Raw genomic sequence first — 24,601 nt, 5'->3', positions numbered from 1 at the left:
GTGGTTGTTTCTTTGTCCTCTATTAGAAATAAGAGCTCAGAAACTTGACATTGAACAAAAATTCACCCAACAAACTAATCCCTGAAGTTTAACCAAAAGGTCTAAACAAGGGGATGCGGCTCAAGCGGTAGCACACTTGCCTGGCATGTGTGCGGCCTGGGTTTGATCCTCAGCACCACATACAAACAAAGATGTTGTGTCCGCCGAAAACTAAAAAATAAATATTAAAAATTCTCTCTCTTTCAAAAAAAAAAGGTCTAAACAAACAAGGGACTGTTTTAATTTTCTTCTTCTTTCTTATTTTCAGATTTGCAATGGTTGATGTTTGTATCAAAGTTAGTAAAGATACATAGTGACACATTTGTAAGTTATTTCTTTAGCTAAAATAAAGGAAGGGAGAGGTAAGGAGAGCAGATGTGTGTATTTTCTTAAAATACAATTCTACTAACAATTCTAGGTTTCTATTTTCTAATTTCTTCTCTTTCAGGAAATAATAATACAAAATGAATGCAACAAAAATTTCTATTTAACATTCATGGAGGGCTTCATTTTACAGATGAAAGGAGTGAAAAAGTTACACATTTAGTTTTTGAATAACCAGGAAATATGGGTGAAGGTCTATCTAAATCAGTTTATTTATAGCAGATGAGAGGCAAGAGAGAGCCTCCTTCCAAATCCATTCTGGTTTTGCCAGTTTACCAAGTTTTGAAAGATGAGGAGCCAAATTAAAGACAAGTCAGTAGAGAAGACAGAAGAAAGTTTTAGAGAAACATAGAAACAGACTGCCCTACTTTTAAAAGACCATATACTTTTAAAGGTATATATATAAATCATCAGATTTTTACAGTATTATTTACATTTTTAATAGCTACTTGGTAGATGAGTCAGCCAAAGAATCTGAAAATATGAAAAAAGAGAAAAAAAAAAACAAAAAACAACTCAAGTCTTCCCTTAGTTTTGACCTTTTGGTTTAAACTTTAATATGGATTATTTACATAACAATCTCTTCACTCTAAATGATGATTAAAAATGGACAGCATTTGCACATTAGAATGAAAGCCCAATGATGGGCTTTCATTTGTTTTTAAAAATATAAAAAGAGTCATTGTTTAAAAAGTTTCTTTAAATCACTTGGAAGTATTTATGCATTTCTTTAAACTGGAAATGGTAACTGCTTAATAAATTTCAGGTATCATGTTTTAATGAATTTTAAGCACTTCCTTACTTGCCACTTAGTACTGCCACACCAACTGTGCTCCTGGGGGTGGACATGGTGGCAACAAAGTTCCACTGACGAGCCTGAGGGTCCCATCTTTCTACTGTGTTCAGATAGCTCCAGCCGTCGTGCCCGCCTACTGCATACATGGGACCTTCCAACACAGCCACACCTACAGACAGACAGGGAGAGGTGATGACTGCCAAGAATATTTGCTGCCAACATCACATGTAAGCTGAACTCCAAGGACAATACACCTTAGACATATAAATGTAACCAATCAAAAATCTGTACTTTAGATATTTGCCTTCCTCATTGCTCCTCTTAGTGGGTAGGTGGGTAGGGATAAAATAGCACTGTAGTTCTGCTCTTAAAGCTTTTAGAAACTATTATTTCCAGGCATGACAGTGGAAAGTTAATTTAAAACTATATCAGATACAGTGCCAAAAATATTTTTTTTAAATTCTGGATTTAAGACATATTTGAAAAAAAATTTATTCTTTTCCCCCTATTAATTCAAATTAATAATACTTTACTATAGTTAGATTTGTTATAAGCCAATTGATTGATTCACTGCCAGGGAGTCAAGTTGGATTCAACAATTATCTATTGGGTTTCTACTAAGTGCCAGACATTTAATAGAACTTGTCAGATGTTGTAAAAAATATCTGTTTTGTGTCTCCTGAAAATGTAAGACCCATTTGGACCTTATATTTTTAAGACACAGGCACGATAAGGAGCAAAATAAAAGGGTAGAGAGCGCCAAGGGAGACTTTTCTGATAAGGTGACATTTGAGCTCATGAGTGAATGAAGTTAGGAGATCAGACATGGAGTTATCTTTGGGAAGAGAAGATGAAGTAGAAGGAACAGCGTAAGCAAAGGCCCAGAGCAATGCTCGGTGTGTGTGAGGTACAGCGCGTGGCCAGTTTGGCGGGGCAGGGAGACTGAGGGGGTGAGTGTAGGTGAGGAGGAAGAGTGCAGAGTCACATCACACAGGGCAGTCAGAAATAAGTACACTGACCTCGTTTGAGGACTTTGGATTTTACTCTTAATGAGAAGAAGAGCCAATAGAGGGTTTTGAAAAGAGGTAGGACATGATTATGGCCAGGTGAGGTAAAAAACTCGAGGGCAAAAAACTTTTTATAATACAAATATATTTTAATTTGTGAGATCATGGTTAGATAAGATTAAAATATTTGTTTTTCATGCGTAACCCAAAGTAACATTTTATTTCACTCATTTTTTATATCATGTTTTGTGCCCCACAGTGCTGACTACTGGAGATTACATATATATGTGTATGGGTATATATTTATAATATTTATATATTGCCAATTTTATATAACATATCCAATTTTAGATGTACTATGAAAACATGTAATATATAATTAATCAATGTGTAAAGGAAAAAGAGTCCTCCTAGTCCAACCTCTTAAACAATAGCTTTGAGAAAGAAATTTTAGTTGTAGAAGCTTTTTTTCAAATGAACTCTTCATGTAATTTTCACATATGAAGAGATAAAGGGAGTGTTTCTTAAATAAAGTGAGTTCAAATTTATAAAATTTACTTATTATTAAGGTAAAACCAAGGTTGTTTTGAATAAATGAAACAAAAATTTTGAATTAGGACTTAAAGAAGACATTTAAACTATTGACTATCATCCTCTAACTTGCTATGGTTCACAATGTCTTTCATATGGCACCTGGAACTCATGATAGCATTTCATGCACAATCCAGTTGGTACAAATCATGAATCATTATATTCTATGTACTATATTTACCTTAAATTAGAATTAGATTTCTCTCTACATGGTAGAAGAAGTATGTAGTTGAATTAAACTATCAACCCTTGTTTATAGTAAATCCAAATTTATAAGTCTCATTCAGAGACTAGAGGTGTAGCTCAGAATTTACAGGGCCAAGGGTTTGATCTCCAGCAGCACAAACAAAACAAAACAAAAATGAATAAATCTGATTTGTTCTTAAGATACATGTTCCTATTCTGTGCCTATGAATTAGCTGATCTTATGGACTTCAGAGTACTGTTTTACAGTTTTCTTTGTTACATTTCATATAATTAATTTTAAACTCCCCCTTTCAGTGTCCCTTAGCCCAACTCTTTGGCTTTTACTCCTGTACTGAAACTTAATATATTATCTTTCACTGAAACCTAATTACTAACTAGTAGAATTCCTTGTCCCTTTGCTGTTTTCTTGTTCCTGTACCCACATCAGTCTTTATTCCTAGATAGCATTTATTAGTGGCTATTGGCTTTTTTGAGCAGCCTTTATCTACACTGGTGCCTAGTATTAATTTAATAAATTGAGTATATACCATGCTAGCTAAATTCAACTGTGCTTTCATTACTATGCATCCATCTTTTATAGTGACCTATAAAATTCTTTATTCCAACTATTATAAACCTTTTCTAATCTGATAAACTGACTATAAAGCCACTGATTCTTCATTCTCTGAATTTACATCTTTTTGCAATGTGACTGTAGGTCTTTTCATGAAGAACAGGAATCTATTTCTCTACTTTTTAAACCTAGGCTTGCCCATGGGACTTGTCTTAGTCAGTGAGGCATTAGCAAATATAATGCAAGTAGAGGCCTGAAATTTTGAGCACTGTGGCTTACATTCTCCTGCTGCTTTCAAAAGCCTGTGATGCCACCATGTGAAGGAACACAGGGCTAATGTGCTGAAGGATTAGAGTCATATGGGCAGTTGCTGCTATTGGCCAGGTCAACAACCTGCCTAAAACTACCAGACATGTGAATAAGGCAATCTCAGATCATTTAGTCAACCTGCCAGCCCACCACACATTTATGAAAACCTGGTAGAGATCATCCAAGGCAGCCTAACCCAGAAAAACTGTTCTTTTGACCTATGAGCCAAATAAATGGTTGTTGCCTTAAGCTTCTCCATTTTGGACTGGTTTGTTATGCAGTAAAAGCTGGGTGATATGCACACACCTTTTAAGTCCCATCTAGTTTTAATTCTACCTCCTTCATTCTCATAAAACAACTTGTTATCCTATTTCACTGAGAAAAACGAGGTCCCTAACTTCTCTTCCATGCATCTTAGAACGAACCCTCAGTTCCTTGAGGGTGAAGACAGTGTCTTCATCTGTGTAACACATAGAAGAAAGAGCAGGGCAAACAGTATATGCTAATCATGTTCAGTAAATTACTGAGTGATAAAATTAAAATCTTTCTTACTACATTTTCTGTGCCACCTGAAAATTCTTCTGGGTTTTTATTCCATTTCTGTTTAAAAACCAGGGGTTACATAAATATAAAAAATAATAATGCTAATATTTTAAAATAAGCATTTAAATGAGGTTAGGTAAAACTAACTGCAAACATAGAACACTTCTGTGAAAAGGTGGCTTCGACCATGCTGCTACCCTAAACCCCTCAGATATGGTTTTACCTGCACTGGCTGCTGTCATACTTGTGTATGTGCTTGTTTTCTCTGCTTCTGCTTCTCAGATAACAGGAGTATGAGAACAATTGCTTGGTGGTTGATTACTACCAACTCAGCTGCTATGTTGGTTGTCTTCTACCTGGTATAGAATATAAAATACCATGGCAGCAGATGTATGACAGTATAGTGAATTTGCAGCTATACTTACCAAGGCCATGCCTATGTGTGGACATTGGAGGCATCACACTCCAAGTTTTTGTTTTGGGGTTGTAGCATTCTACAGTATTCAAAGTCTTCAGTCCATCTCTCCCTCCAACCACGTACAGTTTGTCATCTAACACTGCAACACCGAACTGTAGCCTCCGCCCATTCATATTTGCCACAGGAGTCCATGTATTTGTACGCAGATCATATTTTTCAATGCTTGTTGCTCCTTAACAGTAATATGCAGAAATTATGTGAATGAAAATGCCTCTATGATTGACTATTTTATAAAATTATGCATACAAAAGAATAATTTTTATTAGCATTGAGAACAATACTTTGTATCCCATGAAGCCCCTGCAATATCGGGGTCCTCCTACATCCATGACCTCATCTCCTACCATTCTCCAGGGCATACGCCAGGCCCAGAATTAAAAGGTAAAGTGGGCAAGGATTAGCTGTCAAAGGAGACTGAGAAACTATGGCCAGAAGTGGGAGGAAAAGCAGAGGAGGTTAGTGTCATGCAAGGCAAAGGTAAAACGCTGGTAGCAGGGAGGCTGGCTAACATCATCAATGCTCTTGAGAGAAGCAAGTTAAGACAAAGACTAAAAGGTATTACTGGACTCAGCTACATGGAGGCCACTGACGATGTGAAGAAGACTTTCCATCTGTTTTCTTCACAAGTCTCTTTCCATCTGTTTTCTTCACAGCACCAAACAGAATCCTTTCTAATAGTAGCTGTTCAAAAATACTTTTGAATGTGAGTGATCTTTCTTTATAACTTTTTCACAATAATGAAATTCTATTCATATGCTTAGATTATTTCATGTAAGAGTTTATGTAATTTATCACTTCAAAAATGATCTCACCTTAGTCAGAATGGCAGCTATTATGAATACAAACAACAATAAGTGTTGGCGAGGATGTGGGGTATACACTCATAACTGCTGGTGGGACTGCAAATTGGTGCAGCCAATATGGAAAGCAGTATGGAGATCTTTTGGAAAATTGGGAATGAAACCACCATTTGACCCAGCTATCCCACTCCTTGGTTTATACCCAAAGGACTTAAAAACAGCATACTACAGGGACACAGCCACATCCAATGTTTATAGCAGCACAATTCACAATAGCTAAACTAAGATGCCCTAAACAACCTAGATGTCCTTCAATAGACGAATGGATAAAAAAAAAAATGTGGCATATATATATACACAATGGAATATTACTCAGCAATAAAAGAGAATAAAATCATGGCACTTGCAGGTAAATGGATGGATAATGCTAAGTAAAGTTAGCCAATCCCCCAAAACCAAATGCTGAATGTTTTCCCATATATAAGGAGGCTGATTCATAGGGGGGTAGGGAGAGGGAGCATGGAAGGAATAGACAATAGGGCGGAGGGGTGGGAAGGGAAGAGGGGGCATGGGGTTAGAAATGATGGTGGAATGTGATGATCATTATTACCCAAAGTACATGTATGAAGACACAAATTGGTGTGAATATACTTTGTATACAACCAGAGATAGGAAAAATGCTTCGCCCCTCCCCTGACTCAGGCAATGGCAAGGCCCTACTAAGGTGGATGGCGCAAGGTGTCCATCCTCTGGAGGAGCACAGTATATTTCTGGGAATGGGCTGGTTTGTCTTTGTATTCCTTTAATAAGTATAGTTGCGACTTCTCATATGACCATTAAGTATGAAGGAAAAAACATGACTTTCCCAATTAATGCAACTACTTCTAAAGAATAAACCTGTTTGCTCTAAATGCAATGATTCAGCTGTGGAATGTAAATTGTTAATGTTTAATGAAAAACCCCTTGTAGGAAAAACAGTCAAGGACAATGTCTGAATCTTTTTATTTTTTACTTTGTATTTCACAACACTGACATTTTTGAAAACTACAGATAGACAAGTTATTTTGTAGACTGTCTCTCAACTTAGATTTGTTTTTTCCTCATGATTGAATTCAGGTTATAGACTTTTCACAAGAATACCACAGGTGTGCTGCTGAGTTTTTCACAGTGCATCCTATAAGAGGCACATGCTGCCGCTCATTCTCATTACTGGCAACATTATCTTTGATTAAGTGGATGATTAAGTGGATGTGTGCCAGTGCTCTCCATTGTAAAGATACTATTTTACCCTTTGTATCTAATAAGTATGTGGCTAGGAGGTACTTTGAGTCTAAATATCCTTTTCTCAAATTTTTTACCCATCAGTCTTACCATGCACTGATAATTCCTTTTTCCTTTCATTTCTTGCAGTACTAGGGACTGGACTCAGGGATACTCTACCAATGAGCTACATCCCTAACCCTTTTTAATTTTATTTATTTTTATTTTGAGACTGAGGCTGGCCTTGAACTTGTGATCCTTCTGCCTCAGCCTCCCTACTAGTTGGATTACAGGCATGCATTACCATGCCTGGCTTACACTGAGGATTCTTGACTGATACATAAAATACTTGGGACCAGAAGTGTTTCTGATTTGAGTGTTTCTGATTGATTGACTGATTGACTTTACTGGTTGAGCGTCCTCAATCTGAAAATATGAGATGAAGAGCACCTCCATCATTTGGAGAACCAACATGACACTTGAAAAGTTTTGATTTTGGAACATTTCATAATTTGGATTTTGATGGCTGCTAAATGGCAACATTTTAAATCCTATCTTTCCTTTTGCACCTAACAGTTGGCACTTCTACTATAAAGAAAAAACTTTCCTCTCCCTTCTTTATCAGCATGGATTCAGACATTTACCAATGTATTTAGTTATACTCCTTTACTATTATCATTATTTTTGTACTGGGCATAAAACCCAGGGAACTATACCACTGAGCTACATCCCTAGTCCTTTTTATTTTTTATTTCAAGAGAGGATCTTGCTAAGTTGCTGAAGGCTTCGCAAATATGCTGACGCTTGCCTTGAACTTGTGATCCTCCTCCCTCAGTCTCTTAAGTCTATTATTTGATACCCAAATTACCCCAGATTTAGACAGTGGTAGCCCCTATAAACTGCTTGCTGTGAGTACTGACCTGTTTCCATCATTCTTTGAGCACTTTCTTTCTGGCACTAGAGTTATGTTACAGGCTTATCTTGTAATTCTTTTTTGCCCTTGTCCTGCAACCAGCCATTTCTCCAAAGAGCTCTTTGGTCATAATTATTACTTATTAAAATTTCTCTTTTTCTGTTCTTCCAAATAAATACCTTTTGTTGAATCCATTCCTCCAACTGCAAATAATGTACCAACAGTTGACTTCCTAGGTTTTGTCCGAGGACTTTGTAACATGGGTCGTCTCTCTGGTAATAAATGATACTTCATTGCTTCCATAATGAGTTTCTGACATTCTATATCATCCCGAAAAAGTGCATTATTTTCCATGTCTGCCAGGAACTAGAAATGAATGACATATATATATATATATATATATACTGAATGACCAAGAAAACAGTAAGGTTGAAAGAATAAATGATACTCGCTTTTGAATGGAAATTATCCTGTTTTTTGAAAACAAAAATTCAAATTTGAACACATTTGAAACTAAAACATGTAACATTTGCAAGATTTTCATTTTAAATGTCATTGAAAGGCAAAAATTGAAGAGCATATGTGATGTACTCTAAGATCCTTTTTTTGGGGGGGAGGGTAGTGCAGACTGAACTCAGGGGCACTCAACCACTGAACCACATCCCCAGCCCTATTTCATAGTTCATTTAGAGACAGGGTCTCAACTGAGTTGCTTAGTGCCTTGCTTTTGCTGAGGCTGCTTTGGACTCGAAATCCTCCTGCCTCAGCCTCCCAAGCTGCTGGGATTACAGACATGCTTCACTGTACCCAGCTAAGAACCTAATAGCACTTATTCTTGGGTAGTGGGAATGCTGGTACTTTATAAGTAATTTTTTTAACCAAATTTTTTTATTAAAGAACAATGAAAAGTCTATTTATTATATACATATATTAATTAATCTTTTTATTATTTTTCTATAATTTCCAGATTTTCCAACATAAATCACATTACAATTATAATTGGAAATAACTTTAACTGAGAAATACTAAGTGGGTGTTGACTAATTATTCTGCACTTACCAGACTTCTTTAAATGATGTACAAATACTACCACCAAAAAACAACTTACCGATTTCTCAAAGGACAAAGAACTGTGATTACTCTAAAAGAAAAATTAACCATCCTCGTGCTTGACTGAATCTTATTTTATGTAAATGCACAAAAACTGTTATAACCTGTCTTTTAAAAATGACTATTTTCCTTTTGTGCTGGGCTCTCCATCATGCCTCCCTATTGTGCAACTCCTCACTGCCCGACCAACAACCTATGTGCATCTTTTCATTTCTTTCTCCTACTTAACAGTCCTCTGCTGACATAATTCTCATACGTGTGTGTGGCATGTGGTTTCTCTTTTGCTATTTGTTTTATTATATGCTTTGCTGCATCTTATCATTTTTATTTAACAATATCTCATGAAATATTCTTCAAGTCTTCCTAAAGAAATACTGTTCAGATGTATTCTTATAAATAACTAACAGGTATACTAAAATTTTATAGCCATCTTATTATTATGAACATTGTTTTTTTTCCAGTGTGTGTACATACACCTTAACATATACAAGTGCTGATGCCCTCGGGCAGTTCAAAAGGTGTATATAAATATAAAAGATGTGTAAACATCAGAATACTTTCCAAAGAGGCTGTACTAATTCATCTTTGCACCAGCTATGAGCACAACATTCCTGCCAGGAAGTAGTGTTAGTTCTTTTCATTTTGCCAATGGTAGCACATTTCCCTCTCATGCACATCTTTTTATATTTTGGCCACTTGTAAATTTTATTTCTCCCTTTGCCTCTTTTTTTTTTTCCATTGCTTTTAATTTGATGAGAAATTTTGAAGAGTTCTTTCTCTCTCCCTTATACATGCTTGCGCACGCGCGCACACACACACACACATACACACACACACATATAAACATCTGTATTTTTCTAGATTTTGCATTGTCTACTAAGGTTGTTTCATAATACTTTGGCCTATAAACAATCTTTATTTTTAGGTCAAATATGTGTCATTTTTTCTTAGTTTCAGAATTTCCAGTCTAGTTAGAGAGTGCTTTTATTTCACTTTGCACATGTAGCCTCCTAGATTATCTGGCAAAATTTCATTGCTTTATCTCTTTCACTGAGGCCATTGGTTCATGTGACATAGAACAAGTGGAGGAATATTTTTATTTTTTTCCAGATAAAGACAGTTTTGCACCTATACCATTTATTAAAAAATCCACTCCATTTCCAAATGAATTGAACCTTGGTCATATATTACAGCCTCAAAAGCAGATCTCGTATCTTAAAAAAAAAAAAATGTGTGTGTGTATGTGTAGTTGTAGATGGACAGCATGTCTTTATTTTATTTTTTATGTGGTGCTTAGGATTGAAGCCAGTGCCTCACATGTGCTAGGCAAGTGCTCTGCCACTGAGCCCCATCCCCTCATATCTTTTTTGATTCTTTGTTCTATTGATCTATTTGCCTACTTCTATTCTAATATTGTGTTTTTATGCAGAGTCTTTATAGCATATTCTATTATTTGATATAAGTCTCCCCTCACTGTTAATTTTCACAGTTTGCTTGGCTATTTTGGAGTCCTTGTTTTCCATATAACCTAAGATGGTTTTATCCAATTCCTTCTCATCATCTGGATTCTTTTGGTATTCTGTTGTGAACTGCACTAAATTTCTTTATTAATTTTGAGTTTATATTTTGATATTAATGTGTTCTGTTTAAGAAGTCTTTCCATTTGTTGTATAGCTTTCTTCACATGAGTCTTATGCCCTACTTTTATTAAATACATTCCTAAATATTTTATTTTCTTTTTGCTATTGGGTATATATCTTAAAATTTTCATGTTTATATTTTGCTGGAAGAAAGTCAGCCTTCTGATTATTTTACACTTGTATTTTAACCTGCTACTTTACCACATTCCCTGATTACCCTCTATTATTATGTATACAATCATAACTATCATCAAAGAGGAAGAGTTTAACATCTTTTTCTATGTGAACACCAGTTATTTTATTATTACTTTGTAAAAACCTTCAAAGCAATGTTTAAATAAATAGAGTAAAATGGAGCATCCCCATTCCTGGTCTTAACTGACATGTGTTATTGTTTTATTAGTTAGGATAATCAGTGATATAGTGTCAGGCAATCCATCTTTATTAAGTTTGTCTCCTCTTCCTGATTTAGAGTTTCAAATTAAGACTGGTTGCAAAATTTTTTCCAAATACCTGTTATCAATTATATTACTTTCTCTTTCAAAGTTATTGATGTAATGAGTGCTTTGCAGATGAGGATGTGATTAAGCTTAAATCTGATGATAGAAAGAGCTAACACACACACACACACACACAAAAGAGCTAACACTTAGTACCAACTATGCCAGACAATACGTTATGAAATACAAAGAATATCTTGTTAATTTTTCTATTGATCACATATCAAAATGATAATATTTTGAACATACAGGGTTAAATGACATGAAAATTAGTTTCAGCTATTTCTTTTCTTTTTTATGTAGCTATTTAGATTTAATGCCATGTGTGTCTTCTTTGATTAGACAGTGATGGCTCACACGCTGCACTGGCCCTTCATTGGCAATACCTGCACTTTGTATAGGGCTATTAGCAACGTGAATGAACTATCAGAATGAATGATGCATTGTAAAATGTGGAAGAGAAAAAAAATAGAAATAGTGGTGTCACTTCAAGTTTATCAGCACTAAAATCCCCAAGTCATGTTAGCTCCAATCTTTAGCACATAGAGCTCTGTAGTGCAATTCATTGTCTAGGACTCATCTCAGTTCTACAATGTCCTGGCTCCAGCCTTTACTAGGCAGACTTCAGCAACCACTTGATATCTTCCTTGTTCTCTTCTAGGTAGCAGGGAAAAATAGCATCCTTCCTGATGATTTCTCTTTGTGCTTGTTAGCATTTCTCTATATCCAGAAATTATATCTACTCATGGATTTGTTCTTTTTTCTCTCCCTCAGCTTTACTGAGTAATAATTGACAAACAAAAATTGCATTTATTTAAGGTATACAACAGGATGCAGGTATACATTGTGCAGTGATTATCACAATAAGCTAATGAACAGATCTGTCACCCTATATGGTTACCTTGTTTCGTGTGTAGTGAGAACACTTAAGATTTACTCTCGTAGCAAATTTCAAGTACACAATACATCTTCATTATAATAACTTATAAAGTTATGAAAACTTTAAAAAAGATGTTTGATAATAAAATATTTTGGTGTATTAATGAAAAAAAATCATCCCTGGAAAAAGGTCTCCCTGGACATAGTGTATTATCATTTTGATACACTGCCAGCTTGTATTTGACAATATATTTCTTTATAATTTTACAATTAAAGCATATTTGAATTATCATAATTAATTCATTTCAAGCAAACAGGTCAATGGTTTTTAGTGAATCTACCTAGTTGTAAAACCATTACCACAAAATGGTTTGGGGACATTTTCATCACCTCGATATTTTATACATCCGCTTTTCTGGATATTTCATATCAATAAAATTTTACAATATGTGGTCTTTGTGTCTTGTTTCTTTCACTTAATTTGTTTTTGATGTTTGTCCATGTTGTAGCATTTATCAGTATTTTATTGTTGAATATGGCTACATCTCTTTTCATCTATTCATTCATCAGTTGATGGACACTTAGGTTGTTTCTAGTTTGGAGCTATTATCAATAATGCTAAGAAAGTTTATTTGCAAGTCATTTCTCTTAGGTAGATAATCTATGTGTAGAATTTCTGGGTCATATGGTATTTTTATTCTTAACTTTGTGTTTGTGTGTTTGTGTATGTGTGTATGTGTGTGTGTGTGTGTGTGTGTGTGTGTGTGTGTGGTCCTGGGAATTGAACCCAGAGGTACTTTACCCCTGAGCTATAACCCCAGCCTTTTAATTTTTCTTTTGGGACAGGGTCTTGCCAAGTAGCCCAGGCTGGCCTCAAACTTACAATCCTCCTGCTTCAGCTTCCTGTATCGATGGGATTATAGGAATGTGCTACCACACCAGGCTTCTTTATTGCTTTCTGAATAATTTTTTGAATAATATCTATTATTTTCCATTTGATTCTTATATTCATGGCTTTATTTTTTTCTATTTTTTCTAATCTTTTTACTCAAATATGGTTAATTCCATCTATTAATAAATTATATAGCCTGTCAACATGCTAAAAAATATATTTTACTTTGAATCCCAATTATTACAAAATCTACTCAATCTTTAAAAGGAGTAAAAATAATTAGAACAGAAGTAATATGAACAGTGAGATTAATCTAAATGAGCCAACCTAACATATATTCACTAATGTCTTCTGTGGCTAGCATAACTGTTTTGTTTGCACAGAAGAATCATGGAATAATTAATATCAGAATTTACACTCTAGGGTAGGTCATGAGACTTCTTTCTTTTTTTTAAAAATATACTTTATTTTATTTATTTATTTTTATGTGGTACTGAGGATAAAACCGAGGGCCTCATATGTGCTAGGCAAGCATTCTACCACTAAGCCACAGTTCCAGTCCATGAGACTTGTTTCTTAGGCTGAGACAGGAGGATTGCTAATTCAAGGTCCACTTCAGCAACTTAGTGAGACTCTGTCTCAAAATAAAAAAACAAAAGGGCTGTGTATGTAGCTTAACAGCAGAGCACCCCAATGTTCAATCCCCAGTATCTAAAAAAGGCACTAAGACAGAATTATAAAATACAGATTCTCACATACTCTTCTAAGTGGCTTCTCTGCCATGAGAGAATGGCAAATTATTAAGATGAAAGCATTTGGAATAGAAGAGAAACATTATCATTTTGTAAATTTTTATCTTCACTCTCACACTTGCTTGCCACATTACCATATGGAATTTCTCTAAAACTGTCAACACAAATAGAATGTGAATGAGTTATGAATTCTGAAGACTTTTAAAAATTGTTTTGGTTTCTAAAACTTGTGAATATAATACTAATTCATTTTAAATTTCTGACTTTAAGTAAAAAACATAATGAAAACTGAGAACAGAACAGTAGAGACCAACATACTTATAATTCAGGCTACCACTGGGAACATTTAACAATTCCAATGTTAAGATCTTTTAAATAATGTATCAATGTATCTATATATACTGAGGAGATATATCTCCTAATGTTTTTGTCGCATCTGACAACATGCACAGTCCCTACTTCTTGAACTTGGAATCCATTTTTAATAACACTCCAGGCAAAAGTAAAATAAACTGACGGTAAACACTTGTCTTTTCGATTATTGTGGCTTTTTAAAGCCACACTAAAATGATCATTTGATAGAGGATTACAGTTATACAAATTATTTCCTACATCATTTTAAAGATCTACTGTTGGAGACACTAAATGTAAATAGAACACTTTCATTAGGTCAAATACTGCTTCATATTAATGTAGTATAGTAAAACCTCATTTAGTTGGTATCATGAGTAAAAAACTATTTCAAAGTAAAATTTTCTAGGTTACTAAACCTAATCTAAATTTTAGAAATATCAGTCATTTATTATTTAAATAATTTTAGCAACTCTCATATTTTCCTACCTTTAAAAATAAAACACAACACAATTCAACATTTTTGCATGATTGATTTTAGTTTCTACCTCAAAACTTTACTACTTAATAATTCTGCAGCCTTGCTCTTCACTTTTATCAAGGGAAATAAACCACTGCCAGTATTTCTAAGTGTCACAATACTGTAACATATTTAGTATTATCACTGTAGAAAAGAAAAACTGTTGGTGGGCCTGACTCTGGACCCTCAGGGGGGAATGCTTATCTTGCTCATTGTGCATCAGGGAAGTCCTAACATAGAACGCTGTGTTTTGGGACAAAGTGCTGCCAGAACAGTGGTAAGCACCATTTCCTTGCTCCTTTGACAAGAAGTTATTCCCCTATTGGTATAAGGTGAGCCTATGTGGCAGTTCCTGAACTCTTGGTGTCTGAACTCCCATAATATGATAAGTTGTGTATCACCTCTGGCCTATCATGACTGTTATATTTAAAGTGGCACATACCCACTGTAAAACGCTATTTTTGCTGCTCAATAAAGCAGACCCAGTTCTCTGAAACGATCTCTGGAGGGGTTTCACTGCGCTCTCAAGCTCCCCATAGTCAATGCTGGAAGGGCAAGCCCCTCAGCAAAAAAATGTTGCACAAAAAGGTAAAGTAACAGTTTAGAGTATACAAGGCATCATGCCCACAATGTCTTCACTCCTTCCACCTCACTGGTATTCAAACTTGAAGATGCATCAAAGCCACAGAGGCTTCTTAGGCAGTTTGCTTGGCCCCACCCACAGAGATTCATATTCACTAGTTTTGGGGTGAGACCTAATAATTTGCTTTCTAAACAAGTCCCCAGGAGGTTCTGAGTCAACTCCCTTCTGCTGGGGATCACCTGGAGAACCACTGAAGCAAGACAGGGGATTTCTCCTCCTATTTTGTCTTCTCTGATGTTAACATTTCCTTCTTGAACTTGGAATCAGTTTTTAATAGCACTCTATAGTTACTTAGCCAAGTAAAACAGTGCTTCCTCAGGTTCCATCCCTAGCACTCTTGTGTTCTTCTTGGCCTGTGTTGTTCTCTTGGCTTTGGCTTCAACAACCTAAGTAAGTAGTTTTCAATTTTTTTTCCCCTTAGACTCTAAGAGGATTAAAGGCACTTAGAAGCTTTGGGAATATGATTTTCCCACTTCCTTCCCCACTCCATAACCCAAATTAGCTCTTCATCCTGTATTTCTTGATTCAAATGACAGCACCTTTACTAACCTACTGCACCAATCAGAATCATCTTGGGCCCTCCTTAATTTCTACCATTGAGTCATTAAGATGTGTCAACTTGACCTTCTAGACAGCTCTTGAGTCTGGTAACTCTCTACTTCCTCTGCCAGAGTGCCTATTTCACTTGGCTGAACTCCAAAAACCCTGCTAATGGGTTTCTAGTTTTGACCCCCTGGATCCACTCTCTGCAATGTGTTTGCAGCAATCTTTCCAAAGTAAAATCAGTTATGTCATTTTCTTTAGTGCTTCATCATTGCTTTTAGGACAAAATTAAAATTCCTTGGCATGACTAGAGGGTCTTCATGATCTGGTCCATATCCCTCTCCCACCTCATATTTTGACACGACCTCACTTTATTTCTATACTCTAGCCATGTGAACTAGCTTCAGATTCCAGAACATAATATATTCATTCATGACTCCATAACAAGGTACAATCTCCTATCCCCCCTGGGTATTGTGCCCCTCTTTTGGTAGCTAACTCATGGTACAGATTATGTGGCTCACTTTAGGAAAGAGATCCCCTGTTTCTCCACCATCACTTGTGGTGGGCTACTCCTATTATTTTCATGTTCCATCCATTTATCACAATCTTTATCTCTCTCTCCATATATATAATATATATTATAATCATATATATATATGATATATATATGTTATAATTTGATTTAGTTTGGACCTATTTATTACACCACCTGATATCCTTTCCTCCACCCAGCAATTTTACACATGGTGCATTCAAGAGGCAGAATTGTTCAGTGGCATAGAACTTTATTTGGATTTGACTCCCACCTCTACCTCTCATTAGCTCTGTGATGATAGCCAAGGAGCAAAGACAAATAAAACCACAGTGCAGAAGGGCAGAAATCACTTTGTGATTTTGAACACAGAGTCTTACTTTTTTGGTTTATTACTTCATTTGTACCACAGATGTTGGACTAAATGATCTTGTAAGTGCTTTCAACTCTTAACAACTTATGGACATGACTGCCAGCAGTATCCAGGATAATAGATATTCTAAAGGTCTCACTTAATTGCACAGATTCTTTTCAAAATATAATGGGATTTTTTTTCAGATTTTATTTCATCTAGAAAAGAAATTCTACTAGGTAGAAGCAAAAAAAAAAAACCCCTACTTTCTTTAAATCTGATTTCATAAGAAATATTTTTATTGTTATTTTTCCTGAATTACCATCAATTCATGTAGTCTCATGACTGTATGTTCATACAATATCCCACTTAAAAAGATGAAAGTCTTTCTTATAAAGCATCAGCATTGATTTTTGTCTCTGTAAGGTAGTTATAAAGAGTAACTTTCACTCACAATAACAGGAATACATTTTCAAGATTAATACAAGTAAGGTAATCTTATTTATAGCACATGCTATTTCACAGAACACATTTCTGACCCTCATAATAATCCTGTGAGATGGTCAGAAAGGATGTTATCTCCACTTGACAAAGAAACTGTAGTGTGAGAATATGCCAAGTCACAGAATTTTAAAATGTCACAGGTGGAACTATCATCATATCTTATTAATCTTAGATTAATTCAATTAATCTGCATATAGATAGAATTTAGGTATTTAGTGGATACTTAATAAATGTGAGGCAAATGAACTAATCTAAATTTTCTGGTTTTTAGAGTCCAGTGTTTCTTTTGTTACTAATTCTCCTCCAACTGGTAACATAGGTTTGTAGCTGAGTCAAAATTATAAATTCAAAATCAAGAATTTTAATTGATGCAAGTTAGGTAAGAAGAATCTTATTAGCTTATTATCTTTTCACCTATATGTTTTATAGGAATATATGTAAAAATTTGATAGAACAAGCAAAGAAAAAACCTATAAAGAAGTATTTATTAATTACCTGTGGTGCAAGAAGAGGTAGCCTAATATAAGCCAAAAGTTTACTGAGGTCTTTCCGTCTCTGTTCCAAATCATGACGGACCCAAGTAAGAAGTGCATTCAATATTGTCTCCTCATTTGGAATGTTCATATCATCACTGGCCAAGAGCTTTGCAATTTCACTGGCTGGCAGTAATACAAATTCCTGGTTTCTGATTACTTCCATGAAATGTTCCTAAACAGAAAAACAGCAAATAAGTAATATGGTTCCTCTGGCCATCACAGTTTATTTAAAAGAAACTACAAGTTTTTGTATTAGGTACCCAAACATGATTTATACTTTAGACCTTACAATGTGTCACCACTTACTATAAAAAGAAACAATAGAAAGAAACTTTTAAACTGAAATTACGAGCTGGGTGCAATAGTGAATGTCTATGTAATCCCATCAACTTGGGGGACTCAGGCAGTCTGAGGCCAGCCTCCACAATTTAGCAAGACCCTGCCTCAAAAAATAAACAAATAAATAAAAAGTGTTGGGCATGTTGAGGTAGCTGGTAGAGTACCCTTGGGATCAATCTCTAGTACTGCAAACAAAGCAAAACAAAACAACCAAGCCAAACAAATAAAAGTCACCATTATGTTGCTAAACATAAATTTTAAAAATTATGGTTTATATCATTTACAGCATTTTTAAAATGAACTTGTGACACTTAGGTATTGCTTTGTCCAAGTTAGGGAATAGTATCTGCAAGTTTTTTGAAGGAAAATAGGAAACAAATAAACAAACCTGGTATTAGACATTGATCTGCATGATACTCTATCATCAGGAATTAGTTTGGATTTGTGATTGCTGAAGAATTTAGGTAATAGTAAAGCCAAATTAACCTGGGTGAGCATGATGTTACTTCTCTTATTCAAAAATGCCGCCCAGGCTGGCCAGATTTCCCAGGACTGTTCTAGATTAAAGAGTATTTGTCCTCAAGTTTATTCTAAAACCAAATTAGCCATTAAGATTGTTTTAATGTTATTTCTAAGATCATCCAGAGTTTTAGATCTGTTTCAAAAATTTTTATTTTATCTAATATGATTTATGTAAAGTTATTTTGGTTCATAGGAAAAAGAACCAAAGCAAAAGTGCTAACCTAGAATGTAGTAGGACAAGGACCTTAGACTGAAAGTGATTCAATCCTGGCTAGAATTTGAAATGGGAGCTAGAAATGCATTTAGGTTTGAGATAACCTTTATAGGTTATTGTGCTAAATAATCTGGAGAGAAGGAAAACTTACTCACCTATTTGAAAGGTTATAAGATATCATCAAATATAAATGCAAAAAAAGGAAAAAATATAAATGCAAATGTTAGACATATGTCCTTTAATGTTTTTCTTATACTTCTTAATGTGTTATCCCTGACTCAGCATGCAGAGTTTTAGTAAAATTACTAAGGCCGTTTAAATTAGAGCTACAGATAAGGTCTATCAATAGCTATCTTCTATATAAGAATGAGACTCATTTTCTATTTAGCCTGTGATAATATGACTGAGGTACTTATCTAAAATACATCTTGGGTTGATATCCCTTTCAGCAGAAATTCTTAAGAGGAAAACCATTTATGAATAATTAATTAAATTCAGTTGCCCCAATTCATCATGATTTGTTAAAACATACCCAAATTAATCTACTTTAAATGATTGATTATCATTTTCAGAAATAGCTTTTAATATAATCTCATTGCTGGAATTGCTTCAAGCAAACTGTACTTACTCAACTGTATACTGACATTGTAAAATAATTTTATAACACAGCAAGAATGCTAAAATTCTCAACCTAGTTATTCCACTTGTGGTTTAATTCTCTCTACATATACATATACATATACTTATATATATATATATATATATATATATATATATATTTTTTTTTTTTGTCAGTGGACCTTTATTTTATTTATATGTGGTGCCGAGAATTGAACCCAGTGCTTGCTAGGCAAGCTCTCTACCACTGAGCCACAACCCCAGCCCTGCAGTTTAATTCTTAATAAATACTGTGTAAGTGTAAAACAAAGATGAATCAATAACATTGATTCTTTATTTTATTACTGATAATAGTAAAATGTAGGAAATAGCCTAAATGGGAATAAAAATTTCAAGGGCAAAGATAACATAGCGGGGCTGGGGTGGTGGCTCAGTGGTAGAGCACTTGCCTGGTATGTGTGAGGCCCTGGGTTCAATTCTCAGTACCACGTACAAATCACTAAATTAAATAAAGGTCCATCAATGACTGGAAAAAATATATATATATAAAAAGATAACATAGCTACCTGTAAAAATATTAATTACATAATATCATGTGAATTTCTGAAGATATCAGAATAATATGCATTTCCATTTGTTTAAAGCTATGGTGTATAGTATAATCAACATATTTATATAACATTAGTGTAACTATTGCTACTTACAAATAGCATTAATTGCCTTTCATTAGTGAGAAAACGACCATTATATAAGGTTTTGATAAATTGTTTATGCATATATTTCAGAACGCTGCCAATTCCATTCTTATATTATTTATTTCTTTCCACTGAGGCATTTTATTGTGTATGTTTTATATACTTAGAAAAGAATTCCAGGATTTTTCCTCCTGTGTGTTTTCATCTTGCTTCTTCGTGGTCCATGATGCCACCTGAGATTGTCAATACAATGAAACCAAACTGACAGGATGGGAGCAGATTATTCTGACATTTTTCTAGGTCTTTGAGCTGCACATCAAATCTGGGGCTGATCACTCCACACTTGTTTAACCTGCCTGTGAGACTGACAACAATTTTCCCAGCTCTGTGATCATCAATGATTTCAAATTCACCAATGTAACCATGTAGAAACCAGATGATGACTTTGAAGCTCAGCCTAACAAGCACCTGGCGTTTGCCTCTCTTTTCGGCATTACTGATGTTCTTGAGAGCATCAGCCAGGACATTCATGTGCACCATTATGGTGGCACAAAAAGGTGGCGGAAAGACAGCATTTTTGAATAATTTATATCAAGTGAAAACCTGAGTTTTTCAACAAATTATGAAATACTACTGAACTCAATTTTAAACACAAAGTGCTTTTCAAAAGTATAAATTTTGTTTTAAAGCAGCTCTTTTTGTTTGCAGAATTCAATGTTTTTATAATTTTGTAGATAAACAAAATTTAATATTTTTAAATTAAATATTTACATTTGTTTTTCCAAATAAATAATGATATTAAATAGTTGTAATGAAATAACTAGTCAAACTTCTTCTAGACATTAAATGGTCTGCTCCAGGTCCTGTTTAATGGCAGTCAGAAGTAGAACAAAAGTTTCCAGGCCCCAGATTCTGAGAAGGAGGTGCTTATCCTTTTCTCCTTGTACCTGTGCAACACTAGGGAACATGTCCAGTCCACCTATGAATTACTGGCTGACTTCACTAGCATACATTATGCTTACTTCATATTTTAAATCCATTTTATGAAACAAATATCACACTACCAAACACTTGCTAGCATTATGCTCTTTCCCCTTTGGAATAGTTTTTAAGCAAATAAAATTACTGAGGGATTTATTTAAATTGAAGATTGAATTTTGCTATACATTTTTATTCAGTTCCCATAGCAACAATTCAAATCAGACAATCTGCCTCTAAGTTACTTATTGTTATTAGAATTCCATTTCATGTCTCTGCTGAAACTAAGTAATGTTAAATAATGATCTTGAGAAAACAATTTACCACAAGTAACTGGCTACGAAAAATTTAAAAACACCCAGGTAATTCAAATTTAATTTATGTCTAAGCCTTAAAGCAGCAATCACATCTCTAATGTAAACAAAAAAAGTGACCTAAATGCATACAAATGTTTTCATCTGAATAAAACTCTCCTAGGAAAGAGATATTAAATTATAAACTTATTAGGAAGAAAAAAATCCAGCTGTATTTCATTTATTTATATTAATCTTGTCATAAAAGTTACTTGAACCTGCAGGTGTAAGGTTAAAATGAGAAATCTACAAAGAAGGATAAAAACTGAGCAGGAAATTTTTCAAAGGACTTAATTTAAAAAACATTAGCCTACCACCATGCTAAGTCTGTATATTATTGTCCTATTGTGCAATCTCTTATTTTTTTTACTTGAGGCCCTGTGACGATCATAAACAAGAAACATTCCTGAGAAGTGATTACAACCACAGGGAGAAAAACCAATCATAAACACTGTGGTTTTCTATGAAAGCTTTTGTTTCCTCACATAAACCCCTACTGTGTTGAACGAGTAAACCTAAATGATGATGATGACCATGTGATGATGGCATCTTTTTCTGACTGGGGAGATGATGGGCCAATTGCTAGTTTTGAGTGTTAAACTTTTATTAACATTTAATGCTTTTTCACATCAAGCTTATGAAATAGGTAGACTGAATCTTCCCAATAGGTTAAAAATACCCTATTCTTATTTCTCCAAATCTCTGTATCTCTAATGGAAGCTTCCTAAAGCAATGCCAATCTCTACATAAAACAAACAACTCAATGGAAGCATGAAGGATGGAGGAGAGGGTAGACAAAATGGCATTTCCTAAATGCTGATAAAATTAGTAATGTGGATAGCTGCTTACATGTATGTGAATATTCACATTATTTCTTCTCTTAGAAGTCAATTGCTCTAACTGAAGCATTTAAATCAAGTCTATAAACAGTTCTTGTTAGTTGGGTGCAGTGGTGTATGCCCGTAATTCCTAAGGCTTGGGAGGTTGAGGCAGGAGGATTGAAAGTTCAAGCCAGCCTCAGCAACTTAATGAGACTCTAAGCAACTTAGTGAGAACTTAGGAATGTAGCTCAGTGGTAGAGCAACTGTGGGTTCAATTCTGAGTACCAGAAGTGTTTTTGTTTATTTGTTTGTTTAAAAGCAAATAAACAAACAAATAAACAAAAACACTTCTTGTAAGTAATCAGATTCATTCTTAAAAAGTGTCCTATTCATCTTCTCATCATTTATATTAGTACTGTCCCAATACATTATAACCACTATCACTGATTTCTGGCAGTGAATATGTGGACAATTCTGAAATGCATCCATGTGCTATAAAGTAAAATATTTGTGAAAGTCTGGATTTAAAAAGCAGCAGGTCTGAAAATATTGAACTAGGACACCACTCTGCTTCTTAGTGACTATATTAACTTAGGGCCTGGCTCCTCCATCCAAAAATATTACTTTGTGTTTTCTCCTCAAAATTCAATGAAAATATGACATGCTAGACCATGAACCTGAACCTCAAGACTCATGACAAAGCCAATATGTAAATTAGCCTTCAACAATAAGGAATAAGGCAAAGAGGATATGCCTGCCTCCTCTTCAAATACATACCATAGTGTAATTGTGAGCCACTTTATGCAAATCTGTACAACCCTGGGCATCAGCAAAAGAACGGATTCCAAGACAGTTGGACGGGTGAAGCTGTTTCATTAAAAACTTACAGCATGCTTCCACAACCTGTGAAAGCTGAAGAAGGCAAGCTGTAGATAACAGGCATTCAATATTATCTTCTTTTAATTCAAGGCGGCCTTAATGATAAAAAGAAATTCCATTAACTAGGGAAATACATGAATCTTATTTTATAAAATAATTGATGTTAGTAGTAATATTTTGAAATAAGAGCTCATTACATGTATTACAAACCTACAAAATATAAGACATTAAAAAATAAGATAAAAAGTAATGAATGTGGGGGAAAATTATTAGCTCTTTGTGATCTCTATTAAAAAATAAAAAGAAAAACTAATGTCTTATTTTCAGAATTTCTAAAATGACATATTTGTAACATCAGTTCTATATAACTCTCCAATTTTAAGTGCAAAATTTTCACTAATTACATAATCTATCTAATTATTATATTAATATTTTAAAATACCATTCAAAAGCTTCATTATGATGTACTTTAAAGGTTTAACATGGAGATTTTTAACCTATGTGAGGTATTATCAAGATGGTAATGACAATAGCAGAATTAACGGTTAGCCAGACATATTTTAATGAGTCTGGAAATCTGGAATCTAATAATATAACACAAAATTAAGGGGTTTTATTTACATTTTCAGACTTATTACCTGTATATGCATACTGAATCAAGGACCACAACGAGTTTGGTTCTACACCTTCCATTTTTATTTCTTCTTGTCTTGCTTCTCTGACATCATTAGTAAACATGGCAGCAAAATAATCAGAGACAGAGGAGAGCACCAATCTGAGGATTAGGAAAAAAAAAATCAATGAGCGTATTAAATCTGATGTTCTTTAATAAATGCTTCATCTTTTTCAAAAAATTTGTTACCCATAGAAAGTACATGGTACTGGGAAATGCATTTTAAGTTTGACAAATTGCTTTATGCTCTACTTCCTTCCTTTGAATAACAAATTACCATTATGAAAATTTTCTGCTGAGGTAAATGATTTACCTGCTTACCACTCAAATACAACTTTATAACATCCAGAAAACAAGCCACAAGCCCATAGCATTAAATCAACTACATATATAAAAGAAAAAATGTTACTTTTTATCATTTTTTTAAAATAATCTAAGCTATCTTTTAAAAAAAATTATGGTAGAAGGAATGAATATATAGGAAACAGTTAAAAATGGTTTTAGCAAGTTACTTTTAACTTTTATAACACTTTTATAATCATAGTACATTGTACCTATATTATTGTAATACTTATGTTATTAGTACTATGAAACTATAATATTTTGTTATAAAACATAATAACATATGGCCTGTTTCTGTGGATTTTTTTTTTTTGGGGGGGGAGGGTGGTTCTGGGGATTGAAACCAGAGTCTTTCACATGCTAGGCAAGTGCCATTGTTAAATTTTATTTTGGGACAGTGTCTTGCCAAGTTGCCCAGGCTTGTCTTGAATTGGCAATTCTACCTTAGCCTCCTGAGTAGCTGTGACTCAGCAAGATTTTTGACAGTCAATAAAAATAAAAGTAGTTACAAATATATGTATTTTTGAAAC

The 24,601-nt window shown here is 34.3% G+C and overlaps 1 protein-coding gene and 1 pseudogene across 7 annotated transcripts in view; both read right to left on the bottom strand.

The window, feature by feature from the left end:
- Positions 1 to 24,601, bottom strand: part of Klhl5 (kelch like family member 5) — a 68,000-nt gene that overhangs the window by 8,859 nt on the left and 34,540 nt on the right. For all 7 annotated transcript variants that reach the window (XM_078021197.1, XM_078021198.1, XM_078021199.1 and 4 more), the window contains 6 exons: positions 23,695 to 23,831; positions 22,955 to 23,151; positions 17,597 to 17,809; positions 8,060 to 8,246; positions 4,855 to 5,079; positions 1,226 to 1,388 (listed from right to left, as the gene is read on the bottom strand). In XM_078021197.1, coding sequence (XP_077877323.1) covers positions 1,226 to 1,388; positions 4,855 to 5,079; positions 8,060 to 8,246; positions 17,597 to 17,809; positions 22,955 to 23,151; positions 23,695 to 23,831 — 1,122 coding nt within the window. The remainder of the gene's footprint in view (positions 1 to 1,225; positions 1,389 to 4,854; positions 5,080 to 8,059; positions 8,247 to 17,596; positions 17,810 to 22,954; positions 23,152 to 23,694; positions 23,832 to 24,601) is intronic.
- LOC120892383 (small ribosomal subunit protein uS8 pseudogene) lies at positions 19,499 to 21,521 on the bottom strand (annotated as a pseudogene).

Source organism: Ictidomys tridecemlineatus, chromosome 9 (genome assembly GCF_052094955.1).
Source record: "Ictidomys tridecemlineatus isolate mIctTri1 chromosome 9, mIctTri1.hap1, whole genome shotgun sequence".
In the NCBI taxonomy this organism is placed as follows: Eukaryota; Metazoa; Chordata; class Mammalia; order Rodentia; family Sciuridae; genus Ictidomys; species Ictidomys tridecemlineatus.
This window is presented reverse-complemented; position numbering and strand designations above follow the sequence as displayed.